This window comes from Magnolia sinica, chromosome 15 (genome assembly GCF_029962835.1).
Source record: "Magnolia sinica isolate HGM2019 chromosome 15, MsV1, whole genome shotgun sequence".
NCBI lineage: Eukaryota > Viridiplantae > Streptophyta > Magnoliopsida > Magnoliales > Magnoliaceae > Magnolia > Magnolia sinica.
Genome location: NC_080587.1, coordinates 6,340,507 through 6,356,732, shown reverse-complemented (window position 1 = coordinate 6,356,732; position 16,226 = coordinate 6,340,507). Strand labels below are relative to the sequence as shown.

Below are 16,226 nucleotides of genomic sequence, written 5' to 3'. Positions count from 1 at the left end.
GAGTAAAGCATTCCATTAAAACAAATATTACACATTTTAAACAATCCAAGATTTAAACATTTTAAACAGATATGTATACCTATTTTGGACATGGAGAACAGTGTTTTTTTTTTTTTTTGACAAGGAAATAAGTAGAAAAAAGGTCCTGGAAAACCCATCACTCCCACATGTCTGTACAGTTGTATTATGACATATGAGAGTTGTTTTATTAGAAATACCTCATATAAGGTCAGTTTTGAACCAAGAATAGATATCCTAATAAAAACACAGGCTGATAGACATCCACCGTTATCGCGATGTCGGCATGCATATAGTGTGTGTGTGTGTGGAGGAGAGCGTGATATTTCATCAATAAACATTTTACCAAAAAGTAAAGAAACTTCTTGGCTGTGGCATTTAATAATCGGTGTCAATAAGAGTATGTTTTTAAAACAAATATTCTCTCTTGGTTCCATACACCATATACATAAGAAACAGGAACACGTATTCTAGTAGCTAAACTATGACCTATACAAAATGTATATAAATGCTGCCAGAAGTAAGAAGAAAATAGAACATCAACATGTGTCAGACATGGGTGTCAAATAATGCAGGTTTCTAGAATATAAAAACATATAGATTTTGAAAATAATCAAAATGAATGGAAACCATGAAAACTACTGAAGTATGGGTAGATAGATGATTGGTAGATACTAAAACTTCAATATGAAAAAAGAAGAAGAAAATTTCCCTATAACTAGTCAAGATCTTGAAGGATCCTTTCATGGTGGGGCCCAATAAACAAATGGTTTTGGGTGCAGCTCGACACTCACAACATTGTCATAGCAATGTAAGAAGCATTAATTAGATTCAACTTTTTATGTAGAAATAAGCTTTCTTACTTGTTCATAGATGCTTCTATCCTTAGTGTTGGCATTCACCAGCTATTGTTGCTTCCTATCTTAGGAATTCTATGTGTCCAGTTCCTGCATGATGATATATCAACACTGGAACAACTTGGTGAGTCAGTTAAATATTAGATACATATGAGAGAACTTACATATGTCATTAAAAAATGCAACTCAAAGGGAAGTTCCTGGCATTAATGCTCCAATTGCAGCCAAGCATGGAATATGAGAATATGAGAAAAAGATGAAGAGAGAATGCAATCGTTACCCAATGCAACTCAAGAGAATTTTCTTCAATGTAGAAAGATCTTTATATGGTCATTTTCCATCATGGGGATGCTGGCTGTCCACAGTCAATCATTGCTTCCCTCTTTTGGCCCATTCCTTTAATATTAGAACAGAGAGATGGATGCCTGATGTAGCTCACAAACATCATGTCATAGTTTTTGCCTATCATCAGCTGCATATACAATGCCCCATAATTCATCAGTCAAATTCAACCAAAACACTATTTGGGAAACTAACCTCATAATAAAGAAAAATACATGAAAAGAATGCCAATTTTTGTCATAGACATTTTAGACGTGAATTAGAAAAGACAAGGAGAAGCATGATTGTACCAAGGGTGCTAGTGTGCTTCTTGCACTCAAAACAGGGGAACCTAGTCCTTTTTTCTTTTCTTTTCTTTTTTTTCTTTGGCATAAATATAACAAAGGAGTGATCAACTTCTTGTTATTTTTTTAGTTTACAGGAAAAATGTTCTCTGCTGAGTTCCATGCATGTTTCCTTTCCCATTTTCTGATGTAAGGCTTGCTCAGTTTGATATAGAAACACCTAGCAAACATGTATCTGTATTATGTTTCATAAACAGCCCATACAATGAATACAATTACACAAACACTGCCATAGGTGCACAAGAAGCAGAGCATGACAGGTGAAGGCACAATATGCTAATGCTCAAGCCCAAAAATCATACTAGTCTACTCAATAGGAGGGCCACACTTGTATGAGAAAAAAATGGACCATTGGAAAAAATAACCAATGGTCCATATTCAATGTACATGCACCTCTAATCCGATGAGTCGACCAGCATAATGTTTGTGTTAGGTCTTGATGATAGTGTTCCCTACCAGATGAATGCCCGGGTCTATAACATATACCGTAAGTTGGCAGGCGAGCTACGACCAACCTAGATCCACCACACATGAGCAAGTCCACTTAGAATTCCTTGTATTATCAACTTTTGATATTTTGCAAATGATAACTGACCAAGAAGTTAACTGCATAAACAAGGAAAAAAATAGGAAATAATAAGACATTTAACCTTATTTAAGAGAAAAGTTATGGCTCCATCAAAAAATACAACAAAATAGTGTCGACATATCTATGAAAATATCTTACTTGTGAAAGAAAAAGGAATTTTAGGAGCAGACTGAAACCTTTCGCATTGTTCATTTTGCCTTTACTGTTATGAGTGGGAGGAGAGGAAAGCTTCATGGAAGAATGATGCAGCTCACTCACATTTATGGACTGTCATGTAGATCAACACTAGTTCAGGGGTCCCTCCTGATCATCCACTCCTTTCCCCTCCCTTAAGCTGCATGCCCAGTTTATAGCTTGGTTCTTTCTTTAACAAAATTCAAGCTATCTTGCAAAAGAAATAAGAATATATCAGTTGGGATGAGAGACAATTAGATGAATGGGGCAGAGGGCTTGACAAAGGGTAAGATCGTGTTATCATGTTGGAAATATTCATTAGACATGTACCATCATAACCAAAGTCAGATAATGCTAATGACTAGCCCTCCTCTCATAAATTCAAAGTATTATGGTAGATATGTTAAATGATAATTCATAATTCATGCAACACTATGGCTAAAAAATGTAACAAGTTGTGAAGAAGAAAGTATAAAGATGTCAGCCAACCATGAAACCTCTGTTAACAATCAACAAAAACTATGCATGTATTTGTGACTAGGTTATGGTTTAATTGTGCATTAGATATCCACCAACCAGCCACTTAGGAAATCAGACATCAGTTCCATATAGCTTATGGTTTATCACACATCTAAAGTAGGGCATACAGTTTGGATGGTTTGATTTTGAGTCATACATGCATAAGAACCATCACACACATGCTAGAGTATGACCATTTTTCTCACAAAACAAACCCAAGTGACAAATAGCATCTACATTTGGAAGCATAGTTCTAAAACTCACTAACTTGAAAAAAAACTGGGCCTATTGACTTGGCAAGATATTGAACTGGGTCAACAGGAACTCAGTTCTAGAAGTGGCTTGGTTCCAACTCGGAGAAACCCATCGAGTCAATCTGCCGACTCAGCTGACTCAACACGACTCACGGTGACTCAAACAGAGTCACTTACTTTGTTAAAAGGTTTATTTATGTGTGTGTGTGTGTGTGTGTGTGTGTGTAGAAGAGCTGGTGAGAATCAGTCACTTGCCCTCCCTTAACCATCATCCTATTCAGTATCTTACTGTTTGTTTTCCTATTTTATGTTGCTTATATACTATATGTAAATATTTTTTTACTACCAATCTTGATTTTTTATTTTATAATTATTAAATATTGAGTCAAGTTGGGTCCGAGTCCTCATGTCAACCTGAACTGATTGAGCATCAAGTCGAGTCAAGTTTTTGGGATTTTAAACTATATTTTGAACAAGACATCCATTCTGCCATCCAAATGAAAATCCCTTTTGTGGAATCCCCTGAGTTCTTGAAACCTGTTATTTGGCAACGGCCCATTGAACTTAGCATTCCTGTCCCAGCTGTTTGGCATTGTAAAATTTTGAGTATGAACAAGAAAGTAAATGAAGCAATACCCAACCAAACAGTAAAATACAATGGCAGATCAATTCCTTGAACATAAACATAGCACATAAAACCCATTTGATTAATTGTAACTAGCATAACAGTTAATATCTCAGACTTGAATAGCTACTTAATATGTATTCTAAAATAAATACAACAGATGACATGTAGTTGGGCTCCCTGGCACACACACTTAGCAAACCTCTAAATAAGAACTCAGGTAATGCGGACGGGTATTTTGGTTCTATTGATTTACATTGATTGTAGGGAGTTATGATAAGAGGTTAGTTAATCCCATGCATACAGCCAAGCACGTCTATGTGCAAAGATGTGTGCAAATCCAGAGCATGTATTAGACATCCAGGCCTTCCATCATGTGATCCACACCAAGTTAGTGCCCTAGCCCAAAAGCCATGCCAGTCTATACATCAGGATGTTTTAGCCCTCTGTTTGTTTTACATTACGGCCCACCCGAGTGGACCAGATTGATTATTTGGCCAGAAGATAAAATAGCATCCCCCACTTCCTGGAAAGCTTGAATATTACATATGTGCCATGTTAGCTTGTGTGCTTGCTTGTGGATCCATAGGGCCCCACAAGCATGTTGCCTTCATCACAAAAATACAAAACAGGATATATTGTATACAGAGGTTCGCTATTCCACATGCATGTAGACCCCTCCTCATGTTGATTGCATTGCATGTTCCAATATGAAAAATGCATGTGAGATCTGAGCTTACAATCAAATAGATTGCCACAAGGGCACCATATTCTAGGAGCCCAAACTATGTGATTGAATAAATCCTCCTTTATCTCATGCAGGTCTAGGGCTCCTCCTTCCCCTTCCCCTTTTGGTCCAAAAATCCGGGCTTTCACTCAGTTTAGCTAAGGGCATGAAAAATGGATAACTATATAACATGATTCAACACTACATAATAGTTTTTTTTTTTTTTTTTTTCAATCACAAAAACCAAAAACATCAAAGTAGGTCTAAATGATTTTAAACCTCTATCTGTCATTCCGTCCCTTGTTTTGTATACCATGGCCCACATTAGATGATTTAAGACGTGTGGGTCATCTAATGGAGAGCTTGATCTTGTACACGTGCCATATTTGCAAGTGCAATGGCATGTCCACAAGCATAGTTATAACTTATAAACACGAGCGGGTTATTGAACCTCATGATAGCAAAATCAAGGTTATTGAACCTCATGATAGCAAAATCAATTCAATAATTTACTTGTTTTAAATGCCATGGTGTGTTTTGATTATTTAAAACTTAGTTTTTAACATTCAGTTTAAGCTGTGAAAATGGTTATGTATATATCACATGATTCAATGCTAGAATATATTTTTTTTAATCACAAAAACCAATAAAATAATCATTTAAAAAAATTCCAATGAATAAAAAAAAAAAATCATTTTTGTCTATCTATTTCAATTTTTAAATATCAATGAAATCCTATTAGACAATAGAAAAGCAGGAAAGAAACAAAATCCATCAAGACATTGCATAGGAATCCCCAATACAAAGAGAAGATAACAAAATAAATCAAGGCAATGGATAAGAGTCACTAATAAAAAATATCTATGGACCCCTTTGCAAGAGAGTCAACAATACAATTAAACCAACTACTGGAAATAGACACATGAAATTTCCAAGATGAAAGATCACAACCTTAACTCATTCAAAATAGAGTTCGGCTTCAAGCAAGAATGCTCTTCCCAAAGGCCAAGAAAATCTTACATCATTTGTAATAGCCAAGAATTCCCTCCTTCAATAACCACTTTCATCCTTAAACATATCTCTAATCCTGAAAGGCCCTACCAAAAAAAATAATCTGTCAGTATTAAGGAACCATCATATAACAATTTAAGAAATCATCCTCAGAACTGATTACCCACAAGCAAATTACCACAACTTATGGTGTTGTATCTTGTTGACATAGTACATTCCAGCTGTGTATAATTGACACCAGTACTATGAAAATGGTAGGCATAACCATGAAGATTACCTGGCATAGAAATCAGGGTGGTCTACTCATTAGATGGGCCACAGCATTGGAATGCACACCTAGTGATCTGATCAGCCTGATTTTTGAGAAGGAAGGCCTATAGTTTTTCATAGTACTAATGTCCTACACAATGGCAGTAAAGATGTTATAGTACAAGAACTAGTCCCATTATTGCTGGTAGGTGATCGATTCTCAATCATCTTCCCCACACTATTCAATAGGATGCGATGATCAAAACCGAAGTTTTGTGTGTGTGTGTGTGTGTGTGTGTGTGTGTGTGTGTGTGTGTATCAGAGAATGCAACAAGCATTCAAACATGTCTAAGAAACACATCAGCAAAAAGATCAGGTTAAAAATAAAGAAAAAAGAGTAGAAATTTTGATTATTAATCCAGTGACAGTTTAGCACCAAATGAGATTTGCTATCAAGGCTTGCCCAATAGGCTTGCCCATTCACCCCATGATGTGATGATCCAAACCATACATCTAGAAGGTCCCATAATATATGTCCGCCCCCATGAGATAAATCTAACTGATCTGACATCTTCAAGTTCACATAACATGTAGACCATTGTTTCAAGCTGCTTTTAGATAAGTAAGACTTTCTATGTATGTACCATCTTCAGTTGGAACTTCTGGATGAACAATTTGAATCATCACATGGTGGATCAGAAGGAGAGAGAGCCCTGTTAGCAAACCTAAAATTATGTAAAGATGACGTTCCATTGCGAATATGTACTTCCAAAACTCAGTGTCATCCACACACCAGTTGCGCCACTTTTGTAACAAAAAATTGGAAAGTTTGCAAAGAAAATAACTATTAATTCACATTCCACATATGCTTGTCACCTACCTAATAAGCAGACCGGCCTGATTTTTGGTTCAACAACCAGCTTTTTTACTCAGTCTCACACAAGTGTACCACATTGGCATGTTTGCTGCTAGGCTCCTTATTCATTTGCAGGAGTTCCATTCCCATTCCACAATGAAATGATGGTGTTTAAATGATCTGTTTGCCAAACGCATCAGTTAACCACAAAATGCAATCCAGGAACCATACGTTGCATCTACCAAAAAAATTCAGGTAGTTGACAACGCTAAGACAGAATTTGCATAATGAACAAATAGTTCCATGGAACTTACTTCATTATAGGGTATGTACAATCATGGTAAGTGCATTATTTGATAATAACATCCGATGTATGTTGAGCATGTAATTCTTGTCATTCCAACAATCTGATCATTGCAATGTCCATAAAAGGATGATTGGCCTGCCTGTTTGGATTGGTGGAATCCAAAAAATAACTGTGGAAAAGAAAGAGTTTTCTGCTAATGTGATGTTTTCTGTCTGTTGCGCCAATAAAGTTACATGTGAGAAGCTATTTTCTTTTCTACAGTTTTCCTAGAAAAGAGTGTTTTCATTTTCTTCCAAAGACCTTGATTATCCACATTTCCACACTTTTTGAGAGGCAAATATCACTTTTTGATCAGTGATCATTCCACATTTCCATTAGGCGGCGTTCGGATCGTAAGTTACTTAAGATAAGCTACTTATGCATCAAGTAGCTTATCTTAGTTTCTACTAATTAAGCGGATAAGCATGTTTGGTTAATAACATATTCATCATCTTCTCCTTTCTTTCATCTCTCCCGATGCGTCTCTTTAGTAACTATGAAAAGTAGAAAAGCTAAAAAAGTAAACTGAAGTGATGTGATTTTAAATAACAAAAAGTTACTCATCTAATTATAAACCAAACTTATCTGAAATAAGTTAATTAACTACTGTTGTAAGTAGAAAAAGTAACTTATTTGGTGGTATCCAAATGGGCCATTAAAATCATGGAAAGTAACATAGACAACCTTTTTAGGATTCTTTTCCATGGATTTCCTCATCCATTATTTTCCTCGGATGTGGAATTTTCCTTTCAATTCTACTCTTTAGACTCCATCAATTCAAACAAGCCTAAAATATTGTTAGATTAAATAATGTAACAAAAATACTATAAACAGCATGATTTTTCACATTTAAAATTTTATTTCTATCAGAGCTATTTCACTCCAACATATATTTAAAATTAATGATCTTAAAGTTAATTACCTTAGATTTGAACTGATCATTTGCAGTGTAACTTCAACCATGCAAGCATTCAAGGTAGCATTAGCCTTAGATTATCATGAGCTCCTGAATTGTCTCCGGTGTTTGATGCCCATGTGTGGCTCCATCGCACTCCTGAACAAGCACAAATAATTAAAATGATAATACATCTACCTAGAGTAAGTTAAGCATTTTTAGTAGACAGTGTCTTGACTAAAGGAAAGCACGTAAGATTGCCTTTTGGTCAGCTGAAATGACTGAAGTGACCGCTATTTTTTTGGGAGTTTTACTGTAAAATTCTTGAGGAATCTATATTTTACCAAATAAAGCCTCTGCAATTAAAAATTATGAGGTGATGCATTTTGAGGGATGAAATTACAAAAATACTCTCATTTTTTCTTTAGTAAGTAGTGAAACTCGATACTTGTAGGCCCACGTAGTATATGTATAACATCCGAACCATCCAACATATGCACCACACCATGGTGATAACATGACCAAAATATCAGGTCAATCATATTAGCTGATGGGCTACAATTAAATTGAGAATTTTGAATGGTGTACATTATTTTTTTATGGACTAGCCCACCTTATGGTTGGATTTTTCATATTTTTACTCAGTATAATAATAATATTAGTGTGTAGATGTTGGAGGGTTGGATGTGAGACACATACCACATGGACCCCGCAACTTTTGATTCTCCACTTTGTTGTAAAGAAAAGCAAAGGTGAGCAATATTGTAATTTCTCCTCTTAAAAAGCATTTCCCAATAATAAACATAAGCTTGATCCAAAGCTTTCGGGGCCTCTAAGAAGTTTTTAATTGTGGGTGCTTAAAGACCACTATTTCCTTGGCCCACCAGAGATTTGGACGTGACTTAATTTTTGAATCATGCTATAAAATGATATGGGAAATAAATCCATAGAGCATTGACCAATAGCCCCTTGCTACCAACAACTTTCAACAATAAACACCTCATAAATATGGTATTTACATTTAAGTAATTGAGATAAATCATTAAGGATGGGCATTTTTGTCATTTAATGAAAAACACCACATGAGGTGCCCCTTGACAATTACCTTGATCAGTGCGGTAGTTTAATGCGAAGATAATTTTAAAAAAGTACTGAGATGTAAATAAAGTCTTAATATTGTAGTATTTTATAAAATTCCCAATCATATTATGAGTAAGGAGCTTTCCAGTAAAAATCCCCAAATTATAAAGCAAAGATAGGTTTTAGTGAGAAGTGCTACTTACAATCCTAAATGGGGACAGCCTATTCGATATGTCGGATGTGTGATATGTAGTGCCAATCCTCGCCTTTCTCCTTCTCGCATCGCTTCTCTAATTGGGGACAGTTTCTGATTCTTAGACGTTGGAGATTTGTTAGGAGTTGCAACCCTGATGGCAAACACTCCAATTGAGGACAACCGAAAATTCCCAAATATCGAAGCGATGACAGGTTTCCTATCCACTCCGGCAGAGCCGTTAGACTTGGACAGGTAGAAATTTCTAGCTCTTCCAGTGTTGTGACATGTTGTAGCCCTTCCGGCAAACATGTCAACTTCTGACAGCTCCATATGGTGAGTTTTCGAAGGGAAGTAAGGTGTTGCATACCCTCTGGTAAATATTCCAGCTCCCGACAATACTTAATTTCCAAGGATTGTAAGGCAGTGAGGTGTTGCAGTCCCCCTATCAAACTCGTTGTGCTTTCCCACCCGTGGATGTATAGTTTTTGAAGAGAGCTCAAGCCTTGTAACTCCTCTGGCAAACACTCCGATTGAGAACAGTTGTAAATTCCCAAAGATCGAAGCGATGACAGGTTTCCTATCCACTCCGGCAGAGCCGTTAGACTTGGACAGTAAGAAATTGATAGATCTTCCAGTGTTGTGACATGTCGTAGCCCTTCCGGCAAACATGTCAACTTCTGACAGTTCCATATGGTGAGTCGTTGAAGGGAAGTAAGGTGTTGCATATCCTCTGGTAAATATTCCAGCTCCTGACAATACATAATTGTCAAGGATTGTAAGGCAGTGAGGTGTTGCAGTCCCCCTATCAAACTCGTTAAGCTTTGACACCCCTGGATGAATAGACTTTGAAGAGAGCTCAAGCCTTGTAGTCTCAAGCACTTTAGACCATTGCACCCATAAATATATAGATTCTTGAGAGAGGTGAGGTTTTGTAACTCCTCTCGCAACATTGCCAGCTTATCACACCGATGAATAGACAGAGACTCTAGCTTTGGGCATTCCCAAATTTCTGGTAACGACCTTAGCTCCTTGAAACCTTCAACCTTGAGGGAGGAAAGTGAGGATAGGTTTGCCACTGAACCTAACAACATCTCATTACCATTCCTCAATAGCAATTCTTTCAGAGATGGAAGGCATGGACGTGTTGTTAACTTTGGACATTCCCAGACAGTTAATTGGTTAAGGCAGGGGAGTACTCTTCCATTGGATCCTGACCACTCCTCTAAATTAGGCATATCTTGGATGGTGAGTTGTTTCAGTGATGGGAATGACTCTGTGACATCATTGCCGCCATAGAAATGGTTGCCAATAGATTTCACGGCATCCATTCCTTGTATCACAAGAACCTTCAGGAATGGTAAGTGGCCGAGCGGGGGGAGTTGTTTGCATCTTCTGCAATTAATCACTGAAACTTCAATCAGATTTGGAAGTGATGAAGAACACATCCAACGCGGAAATCTGACACCCATGTACTCTTCCACAGTCAACCTTTTGAGATTTTGATGTGGTCGGAGACCTTCAAGGGTTTGCTCGACATTTCCTTCCAACTGAAGATCAATATCCTGACCCCATGAAAAGCGTAACTCACAAAGGTTCGGCTTATCCTTCAAGTTTGCTTCCTGGGCATCTGCTGCACACATCACATTCTCGAGGTTTTGAATAGTCAATTCTCCTCCAAGGTTTAGACCTTGCAACTCTCTTATACCACATCCACTATCCTTACCAACTATGAATATTGGCAAGGTCTGAAGGAACTTTAATTCTCCCATATTAGCTGGCGTATGGGTCCATCCATGATAGTTGTCCATTTCAAGATGTCTTAGGCTAGTCATTTTGCTCATGTCCTTGGGTAACTCTGCAAGAAAATACGAACTTGAGAGTCTCAAGGTTTGCAAATGGTGAAGGGTGCAGATGGATTCAGGAAGGGGTTTGCTAAAAGAGAACCCGAGGTATCTTAAGTGCTTCAACCTGCTGATTGAAACCAACATCTCCGTGGTGACCTTCACACGGTTTAAATCTAGCACACGTAGGAACATAAAATGTACCAAAACATTATGAGGAATGCTGAAATACCGACTTCCAAGCACAAGCAGCGTTCGCAAATGGTTTGCTGTCATTGAGGGCTCTGGGTCTGTTAGGACACATTTGTTATCCCCGCAATCCAACAACAAACGACGAGATCTGTTAGGGATACTCAGTACCGCATTCTTTTCCTGCACAATCGAGCATTCATTACCAGCAACAGAGCATGCAAGATCATGCACGAGGTCATGCATCTTGCACCATACGATATTCCCATCTTCATTTTTGTGAACATCTTGAAAGAAGGACCGACATAATAGATTATTGAAATACTCTCCACCGACGTCTTCTATTTGTTGACTTCTGCCTGATGATTTAATAAAACCTTCTGCCATCCATAGTCGGATTAGCTTCTCCTTCTTGATTTGATAATCTTTTGGAAATATTGAGCAGTATGCAAAGCATTGCTTCAAATGTGGTGGAAGATAATAATAACTCAACCTCAAAGCAGGTAAAATGTGATTATCTTCTTCGGCTAGATTCCAAATGTCACTTTCTTTAACAAACAACCACTCTCTTTCCTCTGTTTTGGAGTGCATCAGGCTTCCGAGCGCCTTCGCTGCCAAAGGGATGCCCCCACACTTCTTCACAATTTCTTTTCCAAGCATTATAAGGTTTGGATGTTCTTGTCTTCCATGCCCAAACGCCCGCTGCTTGAACAGAGACCAACAATCATCGTCTGATAATCTTGTCAAATGGTGCGAAGGGAGAGTGCCCATGATTAAAGCAACTTTTTCATTACGGGTAGTTACTATGATTTTACTATCCCTTGCACCTCCTCTGAGATATTGTTTCAACCGATACCATTTCTCGGGATTTTCATCCCATACATCATCCAACACAAGTAAGAACTTCTTCCCACTCAGCTTTTCTCGGAGGTCATGCTGCAGTTGATCCATGTTTTGAAGATTACATTTGTCCCCGCCATTTCTTGCTAATGACTTGATGATATCTTTTGTTACCCTACTCACACTGAAATCGTCCGACACACAAACCCACATTCTTAATACAAAATGCGTTGCTACCCTCTTGTCATTGTAAGCTAATTGAGCGAGTGTGGTCTTCCCAAGGCCCCCCATACCGACTATGGGGATGACTGTAACATCCTCTCCGTTATCATTGCTAATCAGTAATTCCATTACCCTTCTTTTATCTTCTTCCCTTCCATAAACATCTGATTCGATTACAAATGAATCAGTTGGTTCTCGGCCTTTAATATCCGACACCCGTTCTCCCCCTATCAAATGGAATTGAGACCTCTCTTCAGCAATCTTATCTAATCTCTGCCCTATCTCCTTTATCTTATCTGCCATATTTGAACGGGACACCAGGTTCGATGCTGAAAAGAAGGTGCCGATCTGCAATTTTCTGCGTTTAGCTTCCACTTTTGCTTCTGCGTCCGCTTCAATTATTGTGAACTCATCCAATGTGTCATCTGCATCATAAACCACATCTTTAAGCTTTTCCAGCCAATTCTGTAACGCCTTGCTCTTTACCGGCTGCTCCTCCGCATCTTCAAGCACTGCTTGTATGGTTGATAACCTGCTTCATAGATTTTCCATCTCCTTGTGAAAACCCCAGAACAGTTTACACTTTTCTAGGATTGGCGATGCTAGTTTTTCAATAACTAGTTGAAGAATGCCGGATACAACTGCTTCTGCCATTCCTTGTTCCTAACAGGGAAATCACAAGAAAAAAAAAATTAGAGATGTTCAAAGTGAGGGAAAGAGATGGATCTGATCAAGATCACATACAAGATTGTCCTCTTCTATCATTGCCTATATTTGTTCCATTCCATCTATCATATCCTCTTCTATTATTGCATGTACATGTTCCATCCATCTTAAAGTCTTCACTATATAATAAGCCAATGAGAGCCCAACACGTGAGTTGACATAATTGGCTGTCGCCAGCTTAAGTGTGGCTCATGTTCGTTGATTAGGATTGTTGGTCTGGTGGGCCACTATGCAGATGGTTCCAATTGCCCGGTATGTGCAATTTTTTATGGAAACTGCTGGTGATTTTCTCAGGATGACCTTCACAAAATCTTGTTCTACATACGTTTTTTATTACTAATATCACAAGGGCTTGTTTGGATTAATGAAAGGAGAGAAAACAATCCTGTGAAACTAACTTTTAGTTGTTTGTTAGGTCTTTGTTTTTTTTTTTTTTTTTTTGCAATTTATGTGAAACATCTTTTGCCATTTTCTATCCTTATTGAAAACTATTTTTAATGCATTCTCACACGTCCACTCATTTGAAGGGAGGCCATTTTCCCACTATGGAAGGAAAATGGAGTTAAACTCAAATGTGGCACCACCAATCTTCATTGTGCCCCACACCTGCCACTGCGCCACATGTTCTACCATTCTATCTTTTCTTGTAACCCACATGCGCAAAGCATCCTACATGTGTCAATGTGCACAGGTGCTCAAAGGGCCCACATGTGTCAAATGTGCGAATGCATGTCTTGTGCCACCATATAACCTCAAGCACCTCACAAGTGCTACATGTGCTATATTTCAGCTTCAATGCTTGCATATGCCACATTTGTCACATGTTTATCATCCATCTTCAAGTATTCCACATGCACTAATCATTGCTATGATTTAGCTCCAAGCACCATATATGCCACAATGTAGCATATCTAGGAGGCATTCGGATGGTAAGTAACTTTAGATAAGTAACTTATTTTAGTTTCTACTTATTCAGTAGATAAGTACGCTTCGTAAACGGCATACTTATTGGCCAAAATTTAGAAAATCATGTTTGGCTTCGAACATCATAAGTAGTTATCACTCAAGTCTATTAGGTCCCCCTCACATCCACCGTCCATCATGTGGAGCCAACCTTTGACGTAGACCGTTCCTTGTGTGGGCCCCACTTTTGATGTGGCCCATTCATCATTAGGGGATCACCGTTAAGGGCATTTGGATTGTAAGTTACTTAAGATAAGCTACTTAATCCTCAAGTAGCTTAACTTGGTTTCTACTTATAAAGATGAAGTGATTAAGTAACACGAAGTAAAAATGTTACATATAATTGATCATAAACCAAATGTACTTATCTATTGTTGTAAATAGAAAAGGTAGCTTATTTCGTGGTATCCAAATGGGCCTTGATCTGGACCGTTCATCATAGGGCCCACCTTTGATGTTTGTCATCCATCATGTGGGGCCCACCTTCAATATCCACTGCCCATCATGTGAAGCCCACCTTTGATGTGGACCATCAATCATGTGAGCCCCACCTCTGATGTGGGTTGTCCATCATGCGGGGTCTGCCTTGGATACGGGCCACTCACTATTAGGGCCGAGCTTTTATGTGGATCATCCATCATGTGAGACCCACCATTATTAATTAGCCATCATGTGGAGCCCACCTTTGATGTGGACTATCTATCATGTGGGCCCCACCTTCAATGTGGGTTGCCAATCATGCAGAGCTCGCCTTGGATATTGGCCATTCATCATTAGGGGCCGACCTTTGTCCATCATGTGGGGCTAGCTTGAATGTCCACTGCACATCATGTAGATCCCACCTTTGATGTGGACCGTCCATTATGTAAGTTCCACCATTGAAGTGAGTTGTCTATCATGCCAACCCACTTTGGATGTGGGTTATTTATCATAATGGGCCGACCTTTGATGTGGACCATCCATTAGGTGGGCCCACATCAATATGGGGTCATCTAAATGTGGGGCCCACTTGTTTACAACCATCTTGACATGGCTACTAGTTGAGCCTAGCTTGAACTTGGCTTTGCTCGGTCCTCAAGCCTGACTGGCCAACTCGGCTTGGTTCGGTCAGCAGCTCAAGCCAGTTCGAGCTGAGTTTGAGCCAAGATCGAGCCTCTACGACATTTTTTTAAACACATGGTGTGCACCTTCAACTTCTCACGGAATGTAAAGCAACAGCATCGATTTACAGGTATTTCATCAAACACTCAGTAGGCAACATATAAATCAAGATACAAGGGTATTTGTTTCATATCCATACCTTCCTTGCCACCAGCCGACACTTCATTAAGTCATGTCATCAAACACTTGCTGAGCAACATCAATATCAAAATAACAGATTCACCGAACAAGTTCGATCTGAGTTCGTTCGAGTTGGGGTTCGATCCAACTCTAGTTGAGCTCGGGCAAGCTTGAAATTTCAAGCTCAAAAAATCAGCTTGACTCGGCTCGAACTCAGTTTCGAACCAAGTCGAATCAAGGTTTTTTGAGTCGAGTCGAGCAAGTTAACCGAGATAACTCGATTCGTGTACAGCTCTATCCACGCATACCAATAAGATGCCACCATATGTCAATGCTTCCTATCAAATGATGGACGAAATTCTAGTCGCATACCAAGGATATCTTTTGCCCCATATCCTTTGGTGGCATGTCACTTGCCAAAAGCAGAACGACACAAAATTGTATGTCGTTTTGTAGATAAAACACTGTGACGAATGACATGTAGCCATTATACAAGTGGCATGTGTGATCGAAGCAGCATGCATGACAAGTCTATATAGACTTACTGAGATAGCGATAATATCGCAAATTGGATATGCTCGGCAAGTCTATCTTACATAATCTTGCTAAAAATAAGAGATCCTCCTAGAGATGATTGGTGCTCTCGCGACGATTATGAAAGTTCGAGAAATGGTTTCTTCTCGAAGAAATCAAAGACACTGTAAGGAATCCGGATATAACGAGATTGATCCCACAATGTCTGCGGATCTCTATAGTCATGCTAGCAGGGAGATCTAAAAACAATTTTGTATTGTAACCCTGGAGACCTCATTGGCAAGTCTAGGATAATTAGGAAACAACTATGCGTCGTGATCACCAAGGATCTTGGATCAACAAGAAAATCCAGTGAGGGTTTTCTTCCTCCCGAGCTATATAAGGAACGCATGATGAAGAACTCCAGACCCCATGACAAACATATTCTCTCATACATAGAGAATGTTACTTATCTTAGTTGAGATTCCTCCACTTCTATCCAACTACGCTATAGAACGTCTAATGTTTAGGTTAGCGTAGATTGTTACTGTGTAGTGGCTTCACTACAG

The 16,226-nt window shown here is 38.6% G+C and overlaps 2 protein-coding genes across 6 annotated transcripts in view; both read right to left on the bottom strand.

Moving 5' to 3' along the window:
- Positions 1 to 16,226, bottom strand: part of LOC131226643 (putative disease resistance protein RGA4) — an 86,922-nt gene that overhangs the window by 2,683 nt on the left and 68,013 nt on the right. Inside the window, exons 1-6 of one of the 5 annotated variants that reach the window (XR_009161953.1) lie at positions 7,834 to 7,959; positions 5,401 to 5,536; positions 2,289 to 2,535; positions 1,508 to 2,167; positions 1,156 to 1,347; positions 882 to 986 (exon numbers count right to left, since the gene is read on the bottom strand). The exons of the other annotated variants lie outside the window; for them this stretch is intronic. The gene's annotated coding sequence lies outside the window, so the exon portion shown is untranslated. Of the gene's footprint in view, positions 1 to 881; positions 987 to 1,155; positions 1,348 to 1,507; positions 2,168 to 2,288; positions 2,536 to 5,400; positions 5,537 to 7,833; positions 7,960 to 16,226 lie in introns of those variants that run through there. 5 annotated transcript variants of the gene reach the window in all.
- LOC131228118 (putative disease resistance protein RGA4) lies at positions 9,109 to 12,939 on the bottom strand. Its single transcript, XM_058223949.1, has 3 exons — positions 12,919 to 12,939; positions 12,749 to 12,837; positions 9,109 to 12,706 (listed from the first exon to the last, which is right to left on the bottom strand). The coding sequence occupies exons 1-3, from the start codon at positions 12,937 to 12,939 to the stop codon at positions 9,109 to 9,111; spliced, it is 3,708 nt and encodes a 1,235-aa protein (XP_058079932.1).